At 35.9% G+C, this 26,056-nt stretch overlaps 5 protein-coding genes and 1 long non-coding RNA gene across 7 annotated transcripts; 1 reads left to right on the top strand and 5 right to left on the bottom strand.

The window, feature by feature from the left end:
* Positions 1–869: 869 nt before the first annotated feature.
* On the bottom strand, positions 870–4,834 carry LOC107591488 (cyclin-dependent kinase 6-like). 2 transcript variants are annotated; one of them, XM_016280646.1, is made up of 8 exons: positions 4,748–4,834; positions 3,931–4,193; positions 3,718–3,850; positions 2,439–2,606; positions 2,242–2,351; positions 1,939–1,989; positions 1,709–1,841; positions 870–1,618 (listed from the first exon to the last, which is right to left on the bottom strand). In XM_016280646.1, the coding sequence occupies exons 2-8, from the start codon at positions 4,158–4,160 to the stop codon at positions 1,526–1,528; spliced, it is 918 nt and encodes a 305-aa protein (XP_016136132.1). In that variant the 5' UTR covers positions 4,161–4,193; positions 4,748–4,834; the 3' UTR covers positions 870–1,525. The 2 variants fall into 2 exon arrangements, with proteins under 2 accessions (XP_016136132.1, XP_016136140.1); XM_016280654.1 differs by having other exon boundaries at positions 1,519–1,618; positions 1,713–1,841.
* LOC107591504 (uncharacterized) lies at positions 1,927–2,664 on the top strand. Its single transcript, XR_001609880.1, has 3 exons — positions 1,927–2,000; positions 2,250–2,459; positions 2,541–2,664. It is a non-coding gene; the product is annotated as an uncharacterized lncRNA (long non-coding RNA).
* A 322-nt stretch (positions 4,835–5,156) lies between the features above and the next one.
* On the bottom strand, positions 5,157–10,449 carry retsat.2 (retinol saturase, tandem duplicate 2). Its single transcript, XM_016280634.1, has 11 exons — positions 10,182–10,449; positions 9,855–10,037; positions 9,426–9,667; positions 8,585–8,786; positions 8,277–8,474; positions 8,068–8,187; positions 7,165–7,303; positions 6,947–7,056; positions 6,518–6,684; positions 6,265–6,424; positions 5,157–6,080 (listed from the first exon to the last, which is right to left on the bottom strand). Exons 1-11 carry the CDS (start codon positions 10,384–10,386, stop codon positions 5,935–5,937), a joined length of 1,872 nt encoding a protein of 623 aa, XP_016136120.1. The 5' UTR covers positions 10,387–10,449; the 3' UTR covers positions 5,157–5,934.
* A 2,565-nt stretch (positions 10,450–13,014) lies between these two features.
* Positions 13,015–15,368, bottom strand: LOC107592690 (C-type lectin domain family 4 member E-like). Its single transcript, XM_016282237.1, has 7 exons — positions 15,116–15,368; positions 14,685–14,768; positions 14,390–14,446; positions 14,234–14,314; positions 13,749–13,885; positions 13,503–13,621; positions 13,015–13,339 (listed from the first exon to the last, which is right to left on the bottom strand). The coding sequence occupies exons 1-7, from the start codon at positions 15,180–15,182 to the stop codon at positions 13,192–13,194; spliced, it is 693 nt and encodes a 230-aa protein (XP_016137723.1). The 5' UTR covers positions 15,183–15,368; the 3' UTR covers positions 13,015–13,191.
* A 1,038-nt stretch (positions 15,369–16,406) lies between these two features.
* On the bottom strand, positions 16,407–18,344 carry LOC107592364 (C-type lectin domain family 4 member E). The gene is made up of 6 exons (XM_016281868.1): positions 18,275–18,344; positions 17,933–18,037; positions 17,781–17,843; positions 17,626–17,691; positions 17,211–17,347; positions 16,407–16,583 (listed from the first exon to the last, which is right to left on the bottom strand). The coding sequence occupies exons 1-6, from the start codon at positions 18,342–18,344 to the stop codon at positions 16,407–16,409; spliced, it is 618 nt and encodes a 205-aa protein (XP_016137354.1).
* A 1,040-nt stretch (positions 18,345–19,384) lies between these two features.
* On the bottom strand, positions 19,385–21,099 carry LOC107592375 (C-type lectin domain family 4 member E). The gene is made up of 7 exons (XM_016281876.1): positions 21,033–21,099; positions 20,829–20,933; positions 20,347–20,409; positions 20,161–20,244; positions 19,885–20,021; positions 19,676–19,794; positions 19,385–19,538 (listed from the first exon to the last, which is right to left on the bottom strand). The coding sequence occupies exons 1-7, from the start codon at positions 21,097–21,099 to the stop codon at positions 19,385–19,387; spliced, it is 729 nt and encodes a 242-aa protein (XP_016137362.1).
* Between the last annotated feature and the right edge of the window lie 4,957 nt (positions 21,100–26,056).

Below are 26,056 nucleotides of genomic sequence, written 5' to 3' on the forward strand. Positions count from 1 at the left end.
GGGGTAGGTTTAGGGGTAGGGTTGGTGTAGGGCAATAGAATATACGGTCTGTACAGTATAAAAACCATTACGCCTATGGAGAGTCCCCACAAGGATAGCTGACCAGACTGTGTGTGTGTAAGAGAGAGAGAGAGAGAGAGAGATAAAAATAGACCTACCCCCATGATTAGGGCAACAGTGAAGGGGCAACAGCTCAGTTTATTAAACAGCTAACTGTTACTTATGGTCGCCCTGGGTGATTTGTTTTGCTAATTAAACAGTTTTACACATGAACATACGAATAGAACAATGAGGACTTATCATTGTTGCGTTCTACATGGAGCGTGTCGCCCCCTCATGGTCGCATTATGTTGACATCACATGAAAACAACAAAGTAGCTTCTTAGTAAACAAACTAACAAAAATCCAGGCGACATGTCAGTAAATGCAAAGCCACTGTTACTATAGGGATGAACGAAGGCCAGCTAAACATAAACAGAAATATTTGATCGGTCTTTTAATTTTAAAATTCAGTGTAAATAATTAAGGACTCGTTGAACCCTCTGCATTAGATTTCTTGGGAATGGCAGATATGTCACTCCATGTGCCTGAACCAATTTATGGTCATGTGCTATAATGTATAAAAAAAAAATCATGACTGCCTCCCAGTGGCCACCTTCCTTAACTGTCATCAGCAAGATACTGTGGTCATCTTCTTTACTAATTGCATTAGATTAATTGAACGGAAATTCTTAACTGGGGATCAAGAAGAAAGTTGGTAAACAATGTTGAAATTGCAGTTTTATTACTGAAGTGCCAGTATGAAGAAAATAGTTAAATGTGCATTCAATTACAAATGTAATTTACTGTATTCATTTGAAAGGTCATAATGTCATAACTATGCTTAAATATCAATCTCACCCCATTTAATAACAAACAGGCACTGTTGGCTCTAGTTTGTGTTTACCGCAAATTCATCAGGAACAGAAAACATAAAAACTTCAAACAATTTGCTCAGAACTTAAAACACTGCATGTGATTAAAAATAAGCAAACACTTCCAATTGATGCCAAAACAAACACAAAACATCACTAAAAGTCAACTTTCAAAAGCAACTCTAAGGTAGCACGCTGAAACTAACTGGAAACATTAAACTTACCTGTTAGACAACCAATTGTGCTGCAACATACACAAAAATGTCATTATTAGAGAGTTGTCGCACATGAAAAAGACAAATTCTCATTCTTCACCATTGTAAACACATGAACATGGTGATGGTATATAAAGGATCGAGAGCTCCAAAAACAGCTGGATATTTCAAGGGCATTTGTTTCTTTTTAGCAGTACCAGTAAAATGCTCAATTTTCACCAAAAATGTTTGCACCTCATTTTCATTAGAAAAAAAATCGTGATCTACAGGTTAAGGTGTTGCACTTTACTCCATTATAAAAAAAAAAATCAATCTAACAGAATAATTGTCGGTGCACCCCTGATTGAGTGGGAGGAGCCTCTCTAATCATGTGACCCCGCCCTCTTCACTCATCTGTCATTCATCTTCACTGTTGCAGTCTGCCAGGAAAGGGTGGGCCAAAGCTCTACAGGCAGAGATGCGATAAGCTGGATTGAAAGCCAAAAATTGCTGCGAGGAAAGAAAAGTTATTTATATGTGTATTTTGAGTACCAGTCACTAAAATCTCTATCCTAATAGCAATAAATGAGTAACACTTACAGACAGCAGGTCATTCTCCTCATGGGCGAGACTGGGCAGTAGCTGTTTTGTAGGCTTTTTCTCAGCCCAGGCAGGGCTGTAGCAGACAGGGCTTTCTATGGGCCAGTCCTCCTCACTCGGCAATCCAATGACCCTGAGAGAGAGCGAACATGCAAGACCACAAAAGCTGTACTTCTTGGTTGCAATACATTTTAACTTGGATTTGGAAATGCATAAGTATTTTGACTCACTCAAAGATCTTTTGCAGCTGCTGGATCTCTGTGAATCCACGAAACAAAGGCCTGCAGAAAAGGTGAGAGAGAAAGATGAATGAATGAATGATGTGGAAAATAGATGTGCTGCTTAATATTTTTGTGGAAACTGTCATAAGCTTTTCAGGATTCTTTGAAGAATAGAAGTTCAAAAGAACAGCATTTATTTGAAATAGAAATCTGTTGTAACAGTATTTAAATGTCTTTACTGTCACCACTAATAATAATGTCCTTGAAAATGTTTTTTATAAAATGTCTCTCTGAACTCTGTCATGCTCTCACCTTAACAGAAAGAGCTCTGCAAAGATGCACCCAGCACTCCACATATCCACAGAAGACATGTAACTGGACTGCAGCAGGACCTCTGGAGCCCTGTACCACAGAGTCACAACCTACACACACACAAATACAAATACATCACATGTAGGAGCTCACTACCACCACACATATTTCTGTGAATGTGAATCTGAGCTCCATACACATGGGGTGAGGGCGATATGGTATGTATATATCCTGGCTAAACCAAAGTCTGCAATCTTGACCTCCCCTCGACTGCTCACAAGCACATTGTCTGGCTTTAGATCCCGGTGAATGACGGTGTTAGTGTGGAGGAAGTCAAGTCCACTGAGCAGCTGACGCATCACATCCTATATAAAAAGAGAGGAAAAAACAGACAAATCTATGCTCTAGTCTTTAATTTATCCATACGTGTGACAATATGCTACCGCATTGGGGCATGTTGTCACCAAAGGTGTATGTACATTCAAAGAACTGTATCTTCTTTCCTGGGCTTGTAACACCCCTGTGGACTGTTTGTTGTGGTTTCTTCCCCTGGTGTTGGTTTAGCCCGTATAATCATTAGTTAATCACCTCATTGTGCTCACCTGTCTGCCCCTTGTTATCTGCACTATATCTGTTCCTATCTCTGGCGTGTGCGTGTGTCGTCCCGTCCCGTCCCGTCCCGTTCCGGCCCGGCCTTGTTGTCTCTACATTAAATATCCTTATCTGAATCCTCGTCATCCTGCCTGCCTCCACACACCTTGACAGGGCTATAATGGTGGCAGCGTACAATGCCTTTTTTTTGTAGCAAAGACTTTCAGGTATGTCTATACAGAAATTGCTTTTCAAAAAGACACCTTTACAAGAGTAAAACTGTGAAAATTAACCCTGGTTTTCCCTAAAACAGACAAATCTATGCTCTAGTCTTTAATTTATCCATACGTGTGACAATATGCTACCGCATTGGGGCATGTTGTCACCAAAGGTGTATGTACATTCAAAGAACTGTATCTTCTTTCCTGGGCTTGTAACACCCCTGTGGACTGTTTGTTGTGGTTTCTTCCCCTGGTGTTGGTTTAGCCCGTATAATCATTAGTTAATCACCTCATTGTGCTCACCTGTCTGCCCCTTGTTATCTGCACTATATCTGTTCCTATCTCTGGCGTGTGCGTGTGTCGTCCCGTCCCGTCCCGTCCCGGCCCGGCCCGGCCCGGCCTTGTTGTCTCTACATTAAATATCCTTATCTGAATCCTCGTCATCCTGCCTGCCTCCACACACCTTGACAGGGCTATAATGGTGGCAGCGTAGTCTAACAAGACTTTCAGGTATGTCTATACAGAAATTGCTTTTCAAAAAGACACCTTTACAAGAGTAAGACTGTGAAAATTAACCCTGGTTTTCCCTATTACCAATTTATTCAACTGAATATGAAAGACTATGACTTAAGTCACTGCCAAATAAGAGAAGCAAGGTTAATACCTTGATTTTGTCCCTGGTCAGGCCTTTTTCTGATGCTCTGCTGAGAAATGCAGTCAGATCCTGATCAATATACTCAAACGCCAAGGTCAGGTCAAACTTCTGGTTTTGCCATCCAGCTGATACATTCAGCAACCTAAGGAGAAATGCCATATTACTCCAACTGAAAATTCATTATTGCTTGTATGTGGCATTTTTGACCGTTTCCACACTCACTTGACTATGTTTGGGTGGTTGAAGTGCTCTATTTTTCGCAGAAGAGCCACTTCTCTTATCACGAACTGAGGGATGCCAGACTCCGGCTCCTCTGGGATGTTGAGTCTCTTCACTGCTATGAAGCGCTGCTGCCCGCGCCTCTCTCTGGCTTTGTACACTTTCCCGTAGGCGCCCTGGCCGATTTCTGCCAAGATTTCATAATCTGAGCTCTCCCAACAGCTGTCATCCATGTTTAGATCAGATCAATCTGTCAGACCGTGTTACTGAAAGAGACAAAAGGCAATGGGTGCTGAATAAAAAGATTAAGAAAATCGGACAAAGCTTTGTAAAACGCTTTTAACTCCCTGTCGTTTTCCCTATACATATATAGTTGCACTGTATGGTTTAAATTAACTGTAAAATAAAATAAAAAATTAATATAATTACATAAATATAACAAATATTTATGAATGTATGCGTGTTGTTTTGTTTAAAAAAAATAAAGGAGGACATCCTGTTGACATTAAATTTGTTTGTAAACTTAAAAAAAAAAAAAAAGTTTGGTTTACTGGTATTAAAATGAATTTAATCTGACTTGGTTAATTCATTGGAACCTGTATAATATTTGAATTTTCCACTTAGCGTCAAGAAACTCAAATTAAGATGTCATCATCGGTGACTAGATTTATCCATAACACATGGATCTCGCGATAAAATGGTGTTTATTAACAATTTATCTAAATTAATACCGCGGTAAGCGTGCACGTTGCGGAACTTGTTCATATGGCTAAGATATACGCTCTTTCGAAGATATAAAACTGCAAGTGATTTAACATACCTTTTCTGTCACTGTCATCCAAAACCTTGAGCAGGAAAATTATTGTCTACTAATTTAGATCAATGACACGGATCATACGCGTTGTTTGCCATGATTTTAATAAAACCTCACAACATGCAGGGGTGTGAGATTTGTATCTGCAAAATCAACCAATGAACAGCTGAGGATTTTTTCTGGATATCCCCCATCTCATGTGAACTATTCAAGAAAATATATTCTCATGTGAAACGACATGTACATCTATGCACAGCAAAAATAAATCATATATTGTATAAAATATTTTTTTAAACCCTGCATATATTACTACCAGTACCATGCATTGACCTTAGACATATATAAAAATGCAATATATATATATATATACACATTTAATTCAGGCTTGTTTAAGATTATCATTTTTTCAGCCGGGTAGAAAACAAATGAAGAAAATAGACATTTATTAAATATACTATCTGCCATTTTGAGACTTAACTTTCAGCCACACTGCCCCCTTGAATTAAAACCAGATACATTCCACACAGTGATTTGTTGTTGAAATTAACATATTTATTCAGTATGCACAAGCATCCATTGTATATTAATAAGCACATTTATAGGTATATTTATACCGGTCTGACATTTCACTGCAACTTAAAAAGGCAGCAAAAAACACAAATGTGCACATGAAATCATCAGACAACATCTCAAATATATTATTTGAGAACGATTCATTTAAACCCTTTATACAGACCCACAGGCCTATATCCACAATAATTAATCAAATGTAAGTGCAACTAATATTTTAGTTCATAGTTACAAGACACTTACAATACATAGTGCCAAGCAAGCATGTCTTCTGCTTTTCACACAAACCATTCAAAAAGAAGGTTAATGGGAAAACTCTGCATTACAGGTTACAATAAAACAATTTAAATTAATCAACTGAATCGGATTTATTTCCTTTTATGTCCATTAAAAACTAGATTTGGAATTACTGTATAGTTGAGTTTTAAACCAGTAAGGCACTTGGTAAACACTTTGCCATTCAAATCATTTTTAAATGATTAGGTACAAATACAGTGGTGCATTATTGTCAGGCAGTGCAGTGGTTAATTTGTTAATAATCACACATTTCCTCCATTTGTTCTTCTCCAGAGCCATATCTGATATCTCTGAGAATGATTATGAACATTACATGTTATTCATGCTTATTCTTTCTTCTTATTGTTGCCATTCTTGACTCTCTTGGCGAGACCAATGGCATCCAAGTGAAGATTCCGGTTCAGGATGACAGAACCACACGTCACCGCTCCTGTCAGCGCTCCAGCAAATCCACACAACATTACATCCTGACCTGTAAGCAAAGTACAGATTTGAAAGAGAAAGGGGATAAACCAGAGCACTTTGCCCATTCATTCTTCTAAACATTAGGTACCATCAGCTAAAACAAATACAAACAATGTAAGGCATGGAACGTATCTCAAAACCTACTTTTGGATGGCATACATATGAATTTGCATACATTAAGTCAAACTCACCCGTGAGGAAGAGGTTTTTAATGGGTGTCTGTGGTCTGATGGTGGCATTTAGTTCAACACTGAAGCGAGGAATACCATGATCAGCACCGTAGATCTCCCCTTTAGGAGCACCAATGTAATGCTGATTTGTGATTGGGGTGCCTGCATCCACATATTCAATCTACAGACAGAGAAAGACATAGAAAAAAAAACACAAAAAGATTGTATAATACAAGATGTGAGCCGATTTAGACCCTGTTTAGAGAGTTCATACCCTGTCCTTGATCTTAGGAAATATCTCAGTCACTGCCTCTAATATTTTACTGATGAACGCCTCCTTCAGCTCCTTATAATCTATGCTTCTGTTCTTCACTTTGTCATCTTTCCACTCTTCAAACCATGCATAGTTAGCAAAGCTAACAACAGTCACAGTGGATTTGCCTGTAGATGAAGCATATTTTGATTTTAATTTAAATGCGAACATGATGCATCAAACAGAATCACACAGTGTCAGTTATTTTAGTGGAGAGCTTTTAAAAACTGATTCAACCACATCACATTTGTACGTTCCTGTTGTCAAATGTAGACAAGCTCAGAACACTCTGGACTACATTTACAGCTTTGTCCACTTGCAATCTGATGGCAAAAACCTTAACTCCAGATGTGAACAAGACATCAGTTCATCTTCTTATTTTCTCTCTACCTGGTTTTCTTTCTGGCCAGGTTGGGTCTTTGGCAGAGGGTGAGGCCACAAAAATCATAGGGACATTTTTAGAAGATTCTTCCCTGTTTCCTTTCATGTAACCCTCCAGTCTGGAAGAACAGCAGACATGATTACAAAATGAGAGCAGTGCTGATGGACAGTGATTTAGAAATGAACAAGCACTTGCATACTATTTAGGAAAATAGGTTCCCACTCACAGCTCATCCAAATTGTTCTCAGGGAAGATAAAATAATTGTCTGCTTTTAGGCCCAACTCCTCTTTTGTCCCATCCACACCAATGAAAATACTGAGACCACCATCTCCATGCTGCACCATACTCAACTGTTTCTGGATCGCTGCACAGTACCATCACAAAAACACCAAACAGTATGCTCACATTAATAAGAGCACAAACATCACAGCAAAGAGGTTTCAATTTCACTGATATCACAGTATTAGAATTTCAAACCTATGCTTTATATAAAAGATCCAGCAATGTCAGCATTGCTAACAATTATGTTTTGTTGTTGTTGTACTGCAATGATAACATTGATTAATCTTTCACAAAAATAAAGTATATGTTTAAAATTTGTTAAACAAAGAATTAATACATTTATTAATTGATAAAAATCATTATCTCTTTTGCAATAATAACATAAAATTTACTACTCTAATGTTAGATTTCCTGTGTGTTTCTCCTGTGCCTACAGTACCAGTTTGTTTTGTTTTTGTTTTGTCTAATAAATACTGACTGCTGCAAATAGATTCTCTAATTTCATTTAGTAAAACCTACTCTTGACAGGATACCAGAATGAAAACATGGCTCTAGCAGCAGCCCCATGTTCTCCCTGAGCACCAGCTACAAAACCTCAATAACAATGACAACTTAATTATATAATTAGAATTTATTTTAAAGATGTATTAATTGAAAATAAATTATATAATTTTTCATTTGTTGAACTGCGATTCTAATATTGATGGATCTTTCACATAAATACAATTTTTGAAAATGTTAAAGACAAACTGTAATAACAAACACAAACAACAATATGAAATACATTGAGTAGCTTTATGAGAATCTTTTTCCTAAAAAGCAGAATAAACATAGGCTCTCTCTTACCAGGCATAGTCTGCACATCTTTGGGCAGGAGATGTTCGTAGGTATTGAAGATTCCAGCATCTGAAATCACTATGGGAGCGTGAACATGCACCTCCTCCTGCCCCTTCAGAACACTCACACCTGCATCAGTGCCAACAAAATTGTGTTGAAGTCTCTTCTAAACGGTACCAAGTGTAAAATGTTGAGTGGGAAGATGTTTTAAGTGTTACCAATAGCCTCTTTAGCGTCATTGAGGAGTATGCGGTTGACAGGTGCTCTAACAAGCACTGCACCTCCTGCCTTCTCAATGATGGGGATCATGTGGTAGGCGATCTCACTCGCACCGCCTTTCGGGTACCAGGCACCATTCAAATAATGGCACAAAAGCAAACTGTGCATGGAAAAGCTGGCTTCTTTCGGCATTTTACCTGAAGAAGGTCAGTAGCTGCGAGTTACTGTATGGTTTATGATTAGAAATACAGAGGGAACACATGAAACCACAAATTTTCAGTCAGGTCAGAGAGCTGGATCATCTCACCGTAGGTCCCAAAAATGTAGCACATCACAGCTCTCAGGTCCTTATTCTGCGTCAGCTCATTCACCACATCCGTCAGGCTGCGGGATGCATAGCGGAAGAAGGAAGAGAGGCGATTGGCCAGGCCCGTGTGCACCAGGAACTTTGCAAGAGGAGTCGGGAGGAGCTTCAGCAGGACCATGAACCATACGCCATTTGCAACTTTCTGACAGGAGCATTAAAAATCAGTGTTAAGTTTTGTGTTTTACTCCATGTCTCCATGAAGATCTTTGACATGTGTTCTACAAAAGTGGATTTCAGGTCTAACCAAATTCCAAGTCTAGTCTTTGTAACTAATGAAATGCAATACCTATACTACATAACTGAACTGTGCCATAATCATAAAAGTACAGCAGAAATAGTTAATGAAGGTGATGTAAGCGTATGTGCAAGCAAGCAGTGCCCTTATTCCCCCTTTAGAGACATGTCACAATGCTCTTGGATGCGTGCCTGTCTGTGGCTATGATTGTAGGGGAAAGGTCATGCAAACAGCTACATACAAGAAATTGTATCTTTTAACTCCTAAATGCATCAAAATCCCCTAGATTTTTAGAGCACTGAATGACTAAAACTACACTACTATTCAAAAGATTGGGGTCAGTAAGACTTTTTTTAAGAAAGTAATAATTTTAACAATAAACACATTTGTAATATTACAAGTGAGCATAAGAGATATTAAAAATCTTACAGACCCCAAACTTCTGAATGGTAGTATATATATTTTAATAATTGGCCCATATGACCAGCATGTGCATTGACACCCGACAGACAACTCCAACTACTAAACACTATCCTCGTTTCTCACCTTGGAAAGTCTCACATATTCATCAATGGCCTTTTCCTCCCCTGGGAAGCACTTCTTCAGTTCATCAATGTAGCGTTTTTTTCCACTGTAGATGGGGTATATGCGCCGGTTTTCTGGTGGACCCAGGACCACGTTGTCAAAAGGGTTATCCAGCGGCTCCCACTGCAGCTGCCCATTGGTCAACTGGTCAATCAAACAGCGCAATGGCTTGTGATCCAGTAGTTCCCCAATATAGTGGATCCCTGAGTTAGGGGAAAGACATTCATATCACCACAAACTGATCTATACATGTGATATAGCACATTCATTGTTTTAATAAGACTCAATAAATGTGCTTATCTTTGCCAAAGCAAGACACGACAAGGTTTTAGGCAGATAAATACTGTTTTATCAGGTTGATCCATTGCTGAGGTACAAAGTCCTTCTCACCAACATCAAACTCAAAGCCTTGCTCTGTGAAGGTGTGACAGCATCCTCCAGCCCGGTCATGTTGCTCCAGAACCAGAACCTTCTTACCCACTTTAGCCAACAGGACAGCAATTGCCAGTCCACCAATCCCACTGCCAACCACTATTGCATCCAAGTCCTGAGGGACCTTACTGGCCAGAAAACCTGGATGTGGAAACAAATGTGGAGTGAGACTATGTGTTTCATGAAAACCAAAGCATTTACTGGAAGAAAAAAAGGGTTTACCTTATTTATATTGCCTAGACAACAATCTCAACAATAATGCGCAGGGTCATATTTTTAACTGACCTTGTTTCAGGACTTTATTCTTCAGCTTTCGGTCGAGCACCATGGGCTTCAGCGGCTCGCGCCTGTCGATAGCAAAAGGACTCGGTCCAGGAGTTCCCAACACATATTTAAACATAATGGCCACTAAAGCCAAGGAAATTACGACGACAGCGATCCACATGTTGTCAGGTACAAAGTGTTGTAATGTGCTGACAAGTACTGTCATACAGTAAAACAAAACACTTCCTCACAGCACTGCTCAATGTAATAGGTGTTTAGTGTTGACTCCTCCTCCGAATTCGATGCTGACCAATCGCAAGGTTTTTTTTTAAATGACGTATTGTGTGCGGAGAGAAGGGCAGTTTTAAAGAAGAAAATGTATACAAATGTGTGTTTGATATTATAATATTAACGTTAGATATTACAACTACTAAAATTGAACTACTTTATCGTTCTGTGTGAAATAACGTCTAATCGGATTTGTACTTTCGTCTCATTAAGTCTACTGCAATGGACCAAACAAATAAATGAAGCAACAATTCAACAATAGCAATTCTGATGGCTGTTTTCTGAAACTTAGCCTGTCAGTTCTTAGTTTGCTAATAATTTGTGTGCAAATGTCTGGGGAATGTTTAAATAATTTATTTCAAGACAAGTAGGCCTATGGCAAGTAACCTTGTTTTATTTATAGCTTCATTTACATGACCACTAGGATAGCCTATTACAACTCATTCACTGGAAATGACAACAGGTTTAAAGTTTAAAGCAGGGTTTTGCATGTATTTGAAATAGAAATCTTTTGTGACATTATAAATGTATTCACTGTCACTTTTGATCAATTTAATACATCCTTGCTCAATAAAAGTACAATTTATCTTTAAAAAATCTCACTGACCCCAAATTTGGTACAGTAGCCTAGTATATGCCAGGTTGTGAGCTGTATCTTTTTTCCTGGGCAATAACATTTAAATGTTCAATAATAACAAAATTGAGCCAGAAAACCCAAATATGAGGTTTAAATCAGATTGATTAACATTTGATAAAGCATTCCTGTTCATTTTTGTTGAATTTTGATGTTATGTGTAACAAAATGTCTTTCTCTGTGTTCAGGTTTGACTGTCCTAAAAGTAATGCAAAAACTGACATTTCAAACAACAACAACAAAAACTAAACCTTTACAAAAATCTAAAATAAAAAATAAGTATTTATGTCTAAAAACAGCTAGAGAATGTACAAGTCTTTTATATAGAGCTAGTCTAGTGGCTAAACCATGGAATTGCGGACGTTTTTCTTCTTTTACTCCCACCAGATGGCACTAATTTGCCTTCAAAAATTGGATTTTGAAAGTCATTGTCTCTATTTTAACATGAAATACTGCCATAATTGAAAAATAATATAAAAAATATTAGAACAATTATTTTATTATTTTCAATGGGGAAAAAACAGATCATAATTATTGCATAAATATTGATTATGAAATTATCTCAAAATACAAAAGAAAAAAATATTATTGAACAAAATATATTAGCCTAGATTGATTTTACTGAAAAAAGTTACTTTTCAGGTGAACAACACAAGTGTGACCCCCGAATGAACAATACCAGAGGGTTCAAGAGAATGGCCACTAAAGCCAAGGAAATTACGAGGACAGCGATCCACATGTTGTGAGGTGCAAAGTGTTGTCATGTGCTGACAAGTAGCCTACTGTCAGACTGTAAACACTTCATCACATCACTGCCCAATATAATATGTGTTTAGTGCTGACTGACTCCTCCTCTGACGACAACGACGATACTGAGATGTTTTAAATAAAAAAATATAAAAATGTATGTTTGATATAATTGTAGATTTGACCACTACTAAAATGTACCTGCTTTCGTGTTCATTGTGAAATAGCGTCTAAACGGGTTTATGCTTTTGTAAGACCTCTGCAATGAACCAGTTAAAATAAATCATTTATATAGACCATTACATTGCATGTTGTCTGTTTCTTCTTTTCATATGGAAATGCTTTATACAATCAGACTGTAAACACTTCATCACATCACTGCCCAATATAATATGTGTTTAGTGCTGACTGACTCCTCCTCTGACGACAACGACGATACTGAGATGTTTTAAATAAAAAAATATAAAAATGTATGTTTGATATAATTGTAGATTTTACCACTACTAAAATGTACCTGCTTTCGTGTTCATTGTGAAATAGCGTCTAAACGGGTTTATGCTTTTGTAAGACCTCTGCAATGAACCAGTTAAAATAAATCATTTATATAGACCATTACATTGCATGTTGTCTGTTTCTTCTTTTCATATGGAAATGCTTTATACAAAAAAGAGCTTTGCTCTTGTAGGCCTAGTGAGTTAGTTCATTCTCTAAATATATATACATATATATATATATATATATATATATATATATATATATATATATATATATGTATAAGGCACTTCTAGTACAATGGGTTACAAAGCCTTATTCTTATTTTGGCTGGTCACATTAGTACTAAAATTGTTAAAATAAAAAGTAAAAAAAGAAAAAGATAAACAAAAGCCTTTGGCCTCCAGCCTTCCTCAGAGTGTCAGCATTTCTGATTGCTATTATTTGAAGCTTTAAATTTGTATAAATAAATAAAAAAACCCAGCCTTCCTCAGAGTATGTCTGAAGCTTATTGTATGAATTCTTAATTTTGGCATGTTGTCTGCAAATGACTCTTTTTTTTCTTGATTTTGCCAACAAATGTCATCATTTTGGCTTTTTAAGAAAACATGTTTGGAATAGAATTAAGAAAAAGATAGTATATAAAACAGAATGGGATGCAACAATCTTGTTGTATACAGTACACAAGGTGTAAATGTATGGCTTCATTTACAAATATAACATATGCATGATACATGATCACTAATGATAGCCTATTACAACTCACAACACATTCGATGGAAATGACAACAGGTTTAAAGTTTAAAGAAAACTAAATACAATCTAAATACAAGCAATAAAAGTGATCTAATTACTTCTTTTAGATCTCTGTCACTGAGGTGGAGAGCATGGAATCTCACAGATCCTCTTCTGTTTCCTCAAACAAGAAACGTCCCCCCATTTTTCTCCCTTTAAGATAACACAGTCTTCACCATGCAAAGGATTTTCACTCTTCCAGTCATCTGGGGGAGACTCCCATCTATAATAATGATTAATTACAGACATGAGGTCAAGAACAAATTTATGGAAAACAACTGTAAAAAAAAAAAAAAGTGTCAGTGGTTTGTTATTTGTCACTTATTCTTACAGATTTGAAGAAGAATTGTAATAATGTCCTGAGAGGGTTTTAAAATGATACTTGCGAGAGGTTATTGTTTAAGGGGTTGTTGTCCACCCAAAGCCACATGCCCTCCGTCTTGCTGTCGGTCAGGCCAATCCAGTGATAGTCACTGATACCATTTACTCTTTTAGAAAGAAATTCCTACAACACAGAAAAAAGTGTTTTTGTCTTTGTCTAGCATAATGAAACCCAAAATGTACTACTTTTAAACTGTAGACTATGAGTGTCTCTTTATCTCTGTCATCGTCACACTGCTCCTAATTTGTACCTGTTCGTCTTTATTGTTGATGATGACCAGGTCTCCACCCAGATCCTGACAGCGCTGTCTGCTGCTGTTCCAGTCCATAACATCAGTGGAGAAAACATAGAATCTGCCCTGTGCTCTGATCCACTTCTCTTGTAAATCTGCATAGACAGTTTAGCTTAATAAAGATGTACAGGAAGTGCACTCAACAAAAAAAAAATCTTACTATGCGGTTAAGCTGAAATTTGAAACCAGATAGGCGAGAAGAAATGAAATATCTACAAAAGAAGTGCATAACTGTATTTAATCTAGTGTACTTCAGCTTTATTTCATAAATGGTGTTACTAATCCAATTCTGATTTAAGAAATATACAAATGACAAGTATACAATGAAACAGAGAAAACACAGTGTGTAACTGAACTATAGTTGAGCTGTCACGCTCTGCCCGCTCCTGTAAATGCTTTTCTTATTTATGAACACATAATCATATGATATGGCTTTACTGTACCTGAACAGTAGTTTGGTAGACTGTGGTTTTTAATAATCATGGAATTTATTTTCATTATTGGTTGAGAATCTAAAGGCAAGCCTGTGGAAAGAGCAAAATTGGTAAGACTATCACGGTAACGAGTACAGCTTTGGATGAGGAGAAATGATTATTTACCTGAATTTAAGCAGTTTCTTCTTGGTTCACAATACTGATTTGCATTTTTGGTGTGATCTGTAAAGTATTACGGTGTAGTGAAAAAAATCAAATATGCAAATGCTGATATTTAATACATATGTACAATGGGTCCAAATGTCTAAGACCCCTTTAGAAAAATACGGTTTTAAAACCTTGTTTAAACCTGGAAATAAATGGAACGTTATGATGCAAAATTGTAGGTCACTAATCAAACAGCATATAATAAAATAGCATTAAAAAAATAAAATAAAATAAGAAAACATAAGATACTCACACAGGTATGCCAACACTCCATTCGCCAACAGAGACAGGAAAAGGAGAACAGAGAATTTCCTCAGCATTGGTTCATAACAGTGCCCTGCGTAAGCAAATATAAGCACTATTACACAAATAATATATGTAATATGTATATAACAATATATATTATATTCAGAATTATATTTCATATTACTTCTAAATTGAGAAAGCACAAGTAAACAGTTTTAGTTCGAACCTTAATGTGGCTGCATAACAAATAATTGACAAAGGAGAATTAGAGGTACTGAAATGCAGTACGAATGCAGGAGAAAGGAAGGAAAATCAAAACATTAAACATTGACAACTTGATTAAAGTGTTTTAATGCTGTGAGCATCTTTGGGGAAGATGATAAGTCAAGTCAATATTCTATAAAAGTCAGTTAGTATGGACAAGAAAAACACACTTACTCTCATCTTTATCCGCCGATGTCAGTTTGGGGTCTGACAAATAGTTGAAATAAACATTTTCAGCCATCTTTTGTCTGAAGAGATATTGTTATATAGCAGTGATAAGAGAGAACTGAAGCACTCGAGTCTTGTGACAAAACACTCATGAAGAAAGACATGTTTCTGGGGGGTTCATTTAACCACATTGACCAAATAACAGCATCTGCAAAATTTCCAGTCAGCTGGTTTTTAGTGGTTTTGGGTATATTTTCAAACATTTTGTGATACTTAACATGCCTTTTATTTTGCTAAGTTGTTGTTTTTTAATAGTTTGTATTGACTACAAAATCCTTTGGCAATGATTTATTGTTAACAAGTTTATTAGCTGTGCACAGATAGGCCTATGTAACAGCATGATAAAAAAAGACAGGTTGTTGAAGGAACTTATTGTAATGAGATAGGCTTTACATGTGGTTAATTATTCTGAAGCACTCGAGTCTTGTGACAAAACACTCATGAAGAAAGACATGTTTCTGGGGGGTTCATTTAACCACATTGACCAAATAACAGCATCTGCAAAATTTCCAGTCAGCTGGTTTTTAGTGGTTTTGGGTATATTTTCAAACATTTTGTGATACTTAACATGCCTTTTATTTTGCTAAGTTGTTGTTTTTTAATAGTTTGTATTGACTACAAAATCCTTTGGCAATGATTTATTGTTAACAAGTTTATTAGCTGTGCACAGATAGGCCTATGTAACAGCATGATAAAAAAAAGACAGGTTGTTGAAGGAACTTATTGTAATGAGATAGGCTTTACATGTGGTTAATTATAATAAAATTGTAATTATTCACTTGACTTCCTAGTGCTAATATATGGTTTCATGAACCTTACTGTTCACAAACGGTGCTGCAAAGACATTCATACATGGTAAAGTGTCCAAACGCACTTTTAGATGCCATAGCTGACGGCTCTCATTCCTATGCTAGATCTTTTATCTACAAAATGCATTAACAAACAAACAAAACAAAAACAATTGTACACTATACATTTATGTATGTGTGTATATGTGTGTGTGTTACACATTGTCATTAGAACTTCATAGTTCTAAACACTTTTTTAAACTATGATAATATGAAAAACTATGAAAAGTATGATATATTGGTAGATTCCCATATCAAACATGGCATAGTATGGAAATGCGAAAACAAGTAAACAAGAAATTATATAAAATGTAGCAACCTCTTATATTTAAATGAGTGAAATAAAACAAAAAGTCAACTGTAAAAAATAAGTAATCTATACTATAGGTTTATTGAAGGCATGGGATCTCACAAATGCTCTTCTCTTCTCTTAAGCAGTAAATGTTTTCTTGTGTATTTCCTTTAAGAACAGCACAGTTGTCTTTGGGATTCAGATTCTCATCCTTGTTCCCAGCCCAGTAGAGATCAGATTCACCAGCAGCACACAGTCTCTGAGCAAGAAATTCCTGCATCACAAACACCATAGATTGCATTTATTCTCTTCTGTATTCATTCATAATATTCAAATAAATCTTTATTATAAAATGGCTCTTTATCAATAAAAAAGCTTATTATAAGAACAATATGTACTGTGACTATTTTACACTTTTACACGTTTTATTTGTGAAAACACACTGTGGGTTTTCACACCTGGACCCATTTCTCTCACATTTGTTCCTCTTTTAAAAACATGTTTTAATTCATAATGATCGGTGAAATATTTAATATTAAAGTCTTTATGTATAGCTTATCGAAAAATATCTATTATAAGAACAAAATGTGATGTGATTATTACACTTGCTTAAGTGTTGTATTTGTGAACGCACACTGTGGGTTTTCACATCTGGACCCACTTCTCTCATGTTTGCTCCTCTTTTTAAAACATTGGTTTTATTTATAATGCTATTTATAATTTGAAATCTTTCTTACAAAAATGATTTGCGCATGGTTTTATTAACGAAAATATCTATTATAAGAACAATATGTCATGTAACACTGTATTTGTGAACACACACTGTGGGTTTTCACACCTGGACCCACTTCTCATACATTTCTGCTTCTTTTAAAACCATGCAGAACACAAAGTCACGCACCTTCTCCTCTGTGCTGTTGATAATGACCAGATCTCCACCCAGATCCTGACAATACTTTCTGCTGGAGCTCCAGGTCTGGTTGTGACTGGAGAAAACGTAAAATCTGCCGTTGCCCTTATACCACTGCTCTGGCAAATCTACAGAGATAGTTTTCTATGTTTATAAAGAGGAAACGCATTTGTGTGTCTGCGTTTCAGGCTTGTGGTTTAGCTAGAAACACATCTAAAGGTTGGAAAAAAAACCCTGCTCAACTGCACCTTTACATACATAAATGTGTTTCGATCATATTTTGGTATGACTCACTGTTAAAAACACAAGAACAGATATACGGCAAGGCTCAGAAAGAACATGAACAAAAGCACAGACTCAAGCACTCAAAACTGATATTTTACTGAAAAACCAAACATAGTTTGACCTGGGCAGTAGTTTATTGACCTCCAGTCCTCATCATATTTGCAGCCCGGACTACCTTGATCGTGGTCTGAATAGGGGTGTGAGGAATTGAGAAAAAAAAGATACTCTCAGTTAATTATCATATAAAATTTGAGCAGATAGATGTGAATTATTTACCTGAATTTGAGCAGTTTGTTCCTGGCTCGCAATGCAACAGCACATTTTTGTATTTAGTGACATCTGCAAAAGACATAAAATGTAAAAGGAAGTGTAAATATACCACTGTATGTAGTTGGTTGGCGGTTCCTGTAAAATCCGAGGATACTCACACAAGTATGCCAGCACTCCATTAACCAGCAGAGACAGGATGAGGAGAACAGCAAGAACCTTGGCACAGATAGATCTACGTTGCTTCTCTTTGGCAGATTTCCTAGCTACAAAATAAAATAAGTTTAAAACGAATACTTAAGCAAACTCTAAATGACTTTTATTTATCAGAATAAAGCATCACGTGTCCTTTGCACCAACAAACCTCCTACACAGTTCTCCAATTTTTTTTGTGTGGGTTTGAAACGGTCGTATTTAAAAGCTGATAAAACATGAGCCTATATATAGGCTATATATGTAATATAATTAATTATTATCAAGGAGAAAAAGAATCAAGCACTTACTTCCAAATGAATCCTTTTTCATCCAGTTGGTGTTGTCATAAATATGATCAGACATGTCATGTTTGCCCATTATTGTCAAATAGAGAAGTGTGCTGCAGAAAGGTGGTGACGTGCTCTGATCTGTGGGTGTCACACTAAACAGGTGTCGCACTGTGGGTTAAAAACACTAAACCGACACGCTCATGCAAACCGAATGGCATTTCCTGTCAGCATTATTAGTTATGATGCTGGCCGATTTTCCAGATATGTTGTACTGTTGACAGTTTTTTTTTTTCTGATGTGTATTTATGGCAAGTCGTTTTGACTTTAATTAATTAGCAGGATATGAATTCTTGATATCAACAATTCAATTTTCACTAGTTAAAATGCTACTTCTTGATATCAGGAATTGAATTTCTACTAGTAAAAATGGGAATTTTTGATATCAACAGTGACATCATCACTTGCAGTAATACAAATTCTTGATATCAACAATTACATTTCAACTAGTAAAAACATAATTCTTGATATCTGTAATTGTATTTCTACTAGTTAAATGTAACCATAGGCTGCCATTCAAGTTCAATTGTTGATATCAAGAATTGATTTCTTCTAGTTGAAATTCTAATTTTACAAATCAGAAATACAATTCTTACTAGTAAAAACCTTGATTTTTGATATCAGTAATTGCATTGTTGCTAGTGCAAATGGCTATTCTTGATATAAACAATTGAGTTGATAATAACATTTAAATTTTTGATATCAATAATTTGATTGTCACTAGTGACAATGTTAATTTCTGATATTGTGAATGTGATTGTAGTAAGAGGCCATTTTAGATATCAGAAATTATATTGATATCAGAAATACATGTTGAAATACATTTACAGATCAAATTAAGGTTGAACCACTGATGTCACGGGCTATCAAGCTCTCGGATTTCATCAGAAATATCTTAATTTGTGTTCCGAAGATGAACGAAGGTGAGAGTAAGCAATTAATGACAGAATCTTCATTTTTGGGTGAACTATCCCTAATAATCTTTATTGTACATTACTGTATGGGGACTTGCAGAAAGCACATTTCACTACCTATGGATGTGTACATGACATTTTATCAAGAAAATATTCATTAACAACATGGAATTTCACAAATGCTTCTCTCCTCCCTCAAGCAAAAAACATCTCCCCACCTTGCCTCAAACATTCGTCCATTCAATACAACACAATCTTCACCCAGAGGATTGTCAGCTGATTTGTGATCATCAGGAGGCAGTGCCCAGAAACTGACAAATAACAAATGAATAAATTAAAAACAAGTGAATGAATAATTGATGAGATGTTTAGACAGGCACTTATCTAAATGGCTTCCAAACTGAATTTTCTGATGCATGTATCAACAGACATTTAAATGAATACTTGCTTAAGATGATTCGTGGTGTCGTCCACCCACAGCCATTCACCTTCCGTGTGTCTATCAGTCAGACCAATCCAATATAATGTTTGTGCGCCAATGGCGTGTATTACATTTGCTAGAAATTTCTACGAAATAGAGATTAAGTTAATATGCTTCATTTATTATATCCAATGCACATATGAGATTTTTCTAATAATCATATTATATATCTAAACCTGCTCCTCACTGCTGTTGATGATGACCAGGTCTCCACCCAGATCCTGACAGCGTTGTCTGCTGCTGTTCCAGTTCATCACATCAGTGGAGAAAACATAGAATCTCCCCTTGTCCCGGACCCACTTCTCTGGGAAATCTTACATGAACATTTCTTAATGTTTAATGTCACTGTGCTGTATAAAACTGTTGTATGGCACATGAGCAGTGAGACTTCGTTTATAATGTTTCTAATATATGCTCTTCTTTATACTGACATGAAAAATAAATTGACTTGCTTTTTTGGGGACAGTGATGTGCTTGGGACCTGTTTTCCATATCCTTGTGAAAGAACGGTTCGATTTGAGCATTGTGGTCAACATCTAGCATAGAAATAAACACAATTATAAATGAACTTCTAAATGAACATTGAGTATTACTATCTGTATTGTCACGTAAATGCAGAAGATGAGGAGTTTGTCTACCTTGATCTGAACAGCTCTTTACTGGTTCACAACTTATTAACCAGTCTAGGCCATTGCTATAATCTGTAATACAAATTAAAAAGACTTCTGTTTTGAACTTACATTTTGTATTTGTAGTATGCATTGTATGAAAATATATGAGAGATGAAAAGTTGAGACCAATTAGAGACATTCCCCCCAATTTAGACACCAAATTAACAGAAAATTATATTTTTAAAAAATCCAGGATGATCTGAACAAACAGCGGAATAAACACAAACCATTTCAAGATTCTAGTGTGAATGTTATGTGGAAATTATTATATAACAATTTTACACAAATTCTGACTGACCCTCAAAGTAAAATCTTAAATCACACGCCACTTAAATCAAGTGGCGTGTGAGAAAAAAAAATACAGTTTGTTTCAATAATAATAATTGTTATTATTATGTGTTATACACACTGCCACATAAAGTGTACATGTAAAACATGAGGATACTCACACAGGTGAGCCAACAGCGCATTAGCCAGCAGAGACAGGAAGAGGAGAACAGAGAGAAAAAGCACCATACAGATAGCTTCTCTCTGATCAATGAAACAATTTCTATCTAAAAGAAAAAATAAATAACATTTAAAAACTGAAATGAAAATGTTGAAACAATTCACCAAAAAAAATTAAAAATAAAAAGCTGTGAAATAGCACTTACTTTCAACTTTATGTGCTGATCTTGAGATGGATCTTGGAATGATGTTGGAATAAATAGCTTCAGGCATCTTTTGCAAATATGTGAGAAATGAAGAGGATCTGGTGAAGTATTCTCACTGAAGGGGTTTAACTACTTTAGCAGTGATATTTCCTGCCATCATTTCCTGTCAGTTTGTTATTAGTTGTTAGGGGCATCATCTCAAACAGTGAATGATACATTTTTATCTGTGGTCAATGCTTCTTGAACACTTGCTGTTTATGGTTTTACCTAATTGATTAAATGTTGCTCTAATTTAACTCTGATATTACTCTAATTTAATACTGATGCAGTCTATTGGAAAGAAGCAAGGCTTTCTTTATCGTCCCTCTCTTACTGAACTGGAGGGGAGCTTCTTGCTGTTCACATTTCACACAAATAGAAGTGAAGGTGATAAGGCAGCAGCAACCACAGACCTTTAGACAAACGTTCCATTAAAACACAATCTACATTCAACAATATGTAGGTTACTTGTCACCTTATACCACAGTACGGTTATTTAGTTCAGGGTTATAGTACGTATGCGGGACTTTTTTTTCTTTCAAAAAGGTGATTGTAGGTCGAGTTGAACCAGATGCTTCAGGGTAAATTGAGCCAGATGTTGAGATGAAGAATTTTTTTTTTATAGACAACTACTGCCTTCTGCTAGTTCTGACTTCTCGGTCAATCATGTCATTCTTAATTTAATGAGGAAACAAACAGAATGTAGCGAAATGTGTTTGCACTCTTATTTTACTCTGTTGGTACCTGTTAGTGTGAGTTGGAATAAAAACCACTGATCGATTGATCAATCAATCAATCAATGATTATTACAATAAACATAGGTCTTCCTCAAATAACTCTGTTTTCTTAAAAATAATGTATTAAATATAAAATCGGCATGTTTTAGTTCTGTAAATATTCATTTTTAAGTATTAATAACAATGTGCTTCTTCTTGCTGTTACTTTCTCAAAATCAGCAAAGATTTCCCAGCAAAAAGACGTGTCACATGGACATGTATTAGTAGTAAAAGTCCTACTACTTCTTAAAGGAATAGTAGAATTTGCTCACCCTCACGCCACCCAAGATGTAGATGAGTTTGTTTCTTCATCAGAATGGATTTGGAATATATGAGAGATGAAAAGTTGAGACCAATTAGAGACATTCCCCCCAATTTAGACACCAAATTAACAGAAAATTATATTTTTAAAAAATCCAGGATGATCTGAACAAACAGCGGAATAAACACAAACCATTTCAAGATTCTAGTGTGAATGTTATGTGGAAATTATTATATAACAATTTTACACAAATTCTGACTGACCCTCAAAGTAAAATCTTAAATCACACGCCACTTAAATCAAGTGGCGTGTGAGAAAAAAAAATACAGTTTGTTTCAATAATAATAATTGTTATTATTATGTGTTATACACACTGCCACATAAAGTGTACATGTAAAACATGAGGATACTCACACAGGTGAGCCAACAGCGCATTAGCCAGCAGAGACAGGAAGAGGAGAACAGAGAGAAAAAGCACCATACAGATAGCTTCTCTCTGATCAATGAAACAATTTCTATCTAAAAGAAAAAATAAATAACATTTAAAAACTGAAATGAAAATGTTGAAACAATTCACCAAAAAAAATTAAAAATAAAAAGCTGTGAAATAGCACTTACTTTCAACTTTATGTGCTGATCTTGAGATGGATCTTGGAATGATGTTGGAATAAATAGCTTCAGGCATCTTTTGCAAATATGTGAGAAATTAAGAGGATCTGGTGAAGTATTCTCACTGAAGGGGTTTAACTACTTTAGCAGTGATATTTCCTGCCATCATTTCCTGTCAGTTTGTTATTAGTTGTTAGGGGCATCATCTCAAACAGTGAATGATACATTTTTATCTGTGGTCAATGCTTCTTGAACACTTGCTGTTTATGGTTTTACCTAATTGATTAAATGTTGCTCTAATTTAACTCTGATATTACTCTAATTTAATACTGATGCAGTCTATTGGAAAGAAGCAAGGCTTTCTTTATCGTCCCTCTCTTACTGAACTGGAGGGGAGCTTCTTGCTGTTCACATTTCACACAAATAGAAGTGAAGGTGATAAGGCAGCAGCAACCACAGACCTTTAGACAAACGTTCCATTAAAACACAATCTACATTCAACAATATGTAGGTTACTTGTCACCTTATACCACAGTACGGTTATTTAGTTCAGGGTTATAGTACGTATGCGGGACTTTTTTTTCTTTCAAAAAGGTGATTGTAGGTCGAGTTGAACCAGATGCTTCAGGGTAAATTGAGCCAGATGTTGAGATGAAGAATATTTTTTTTATAGACAACTACTGCCTTCTGCTAGTTCTGACTGCTCGGTCAATCATGTCATTCTTAATTTAATGAGGAAACAAACAGAATGTAGCGAAATGTGTTTGCACTCTTATTTTACTCTGTTGGTACCTGTTAGTGTGAGTTGGAATAAAAACCACTGATCGATTGATCAATCAATGATTATTACAATAAACATAGGTCTTCCTCAAATAACTCTGTTTTCTTAAAAATAATGTATTAAATATAAAATCGGCATGTTTTAGTTCTGTAAATATTCATTTTTAAGTATTAATAACAATGTGCTTCTTCTTGCTGTTACTTTCTCAAAATCAGCAAAGATTTCCCAGCAAAAAGACGTGTCACATGGACATGTATTAGTAGTAAAAGTCCTACTACTTCTTAAAGGAATAGTAGAATTTGCTCACCCTCACGCCACCCAAGATGTAGATTAGTTTGTTTCTTCATCAGAATGGATTTGGAGAAATTTAGCATCACATCACTTGCTCACTAATGGATCCTCTGCAGTGGATGAGTGTCGTCAAAATGACAATCCAACAGCTGATCAGCTTTTATTAGCATCTCATTCTGACGGCACCCATTCACTGCAGTGTATTCATTGATGAGTAAATGACGTAATGTAAATTACTGTTCTTGATATCTGTAATTGTATTACCAAATCTGTTCTGATGAAAGAAACAAACTCATTTACAACTTGGATGGTCTGAGGGTGAAGACATAAATTATAAAATCAGGTAAGTATCAATCATAAGACCAAGATTCACAGGGTGCCTGGGCCACCCAATCATGAACATTTGCCCACCCTGGCAAGCACCCACCATCCACCTCCTCAACTGTCTCAACCACTCTGAGAGTCATAGCTGGGGACGGACCTCTACATCATGTGAATGTTATCCACCTTGATTTTAAGATTAGAGTGAGCGCGGTCTATAAAGCTTTCATCCGCTCGTTATGATGTTTGATGTTGCTATTTGATGTTGATATTATTTTAATTTATTGTCATAATTATTAACACACTGGTTTGTAGCATATACCGTTTACTGCACTTAGCTATTCTTCTAGTTATTTATAATAGCAGCTGATGAATCAGAAGCTTACTTCCACAATGCAAAATAAGGTGGATGGAGGCTTTAGAATGTATAAATAATATGATACATTCAGCATAACCTTATAAGCACACATTCACTTAATGTTGTATCCAATGTATTCATTGATTGATTGCATTGATTCATGTATTTTTATTTGTTCCCTCATGTTGTATATGCACAAGTGGCCAATGCTGCTAACAATAATTACAAAATAAAGAATGTAAATATAGTCTTTATAAAGAGCTACACAGATTCTACAGTGTATTGTATATATGATATAATAAATTATTATATATAATAGTGATATTGAAAGTCATGAAGTATCAAAAGAACCTGACATCCAAAACTTTCCATTCCACAAAAGGTTCTTTACAGTGGAAAAAGGTTGTTTAGATTATTATATTATAATATTCTTCACACTAAAAATGGTTCTTTTAAAAAAGGTTTACTGAAAGGTTCTTTGGAGGACCAGCAGTAGTTTATCTATGACATCACTTTGAAAACCCCCTTTTTGAAACCTTTATTTTTAAGATTGTAGGTACTGTAGTACTGATCAAGAACACGGAACCTCACAGATGCTTCTTTGCATTTTCAAGCAAGAAATATCTCCCCATTTTTCTCCTTTTAGATATCCACTTATTACAGCACAGTCTTCACCCATGGGATCATGCATATCATTATCGTCAGGAGGGAAGATCCACCATCTGACAGGACAAAACAAGTGTCAGGGCAGTAACCCATATCAAAAATCCATACGGTCCTTAGATAACTTGTGCCAACTAACAAAGAGGCAATGCTAAGCACATCAGAAGTTGAAATAAAATGGTACTTACGAGACGTTGTTGTTTAGGGGGGTGTTGTCCACCCAAAGCCATACTCCCTCAGTCTGGCGGTCAGTCAGACCGATCCAGTGTAGCACCAATGCATTAAAAGTGACTATTTGCTGAGCAAGAAATTCCTGAAAAGGCACAGGGCAGAAATATGACTTTAATCATTTAGTATGTACAATGCAACTCAAGGTTTGGTATAATGGGCAACTGAGTGTTGCAATGTGGCTGATAAAGTGTTTGCATAGTTTTTAGACCTTTGCAACCTTGCGTTTAAAACAAACCCAACCCAACCCATAGGTTTCTGTGATTTTTTGGTGCCTTGTGAGTAAGGTTCTCCCTTCAGTGTGTAAATTCTAGCCACAGTACCTTTGCGGAGTAAGAAAAAAAACTAACTAAAACTAAAAGCAATATAGCTTTAATAAAACCACAAATAACTTAATAATATTATATAATAATATTATATTTCTCTATTTGCACCTGCTCCTCACTGCTGTTGATGATGACCAGGTCTCCACCCAGATCCTGACAGCATTGTCTGCTGCTGTTCCAGTCCTTTGTATCATTGGAGAAAACATAGAATCTCCCCTTGTCCTGGACCCACTTCTCTGGCAAACCTGAAGTGAAAGATTATTCTGTGTTAATTGAGGGTTACTGTAATTATATGTCTATGAATTCTCATTAAATGGCAGAATGAATAATTTCCCAGGTAAAAAAACAAATGTACATCATATATATATAT

The sequence above is a fragment of the Sinocyclocheilus grahami genome, unplaced genomic scaffold, assembly GCF_001515645.1.
Source record: "Sinocyclocheilus grahami isolate Dianchi unplaced genomic scaffold, SAMN03320097.WGS_v1.1 scaffold9.1, whole genome shotgun sequence".
NCBI classification, from domain to species: Eukaryota; Metazoa; Chordata; class Actinopteri; order Cypriniformes; family Cyprinidae; genus Sinocyclocheilus; species Sinocyclocheilus grahami.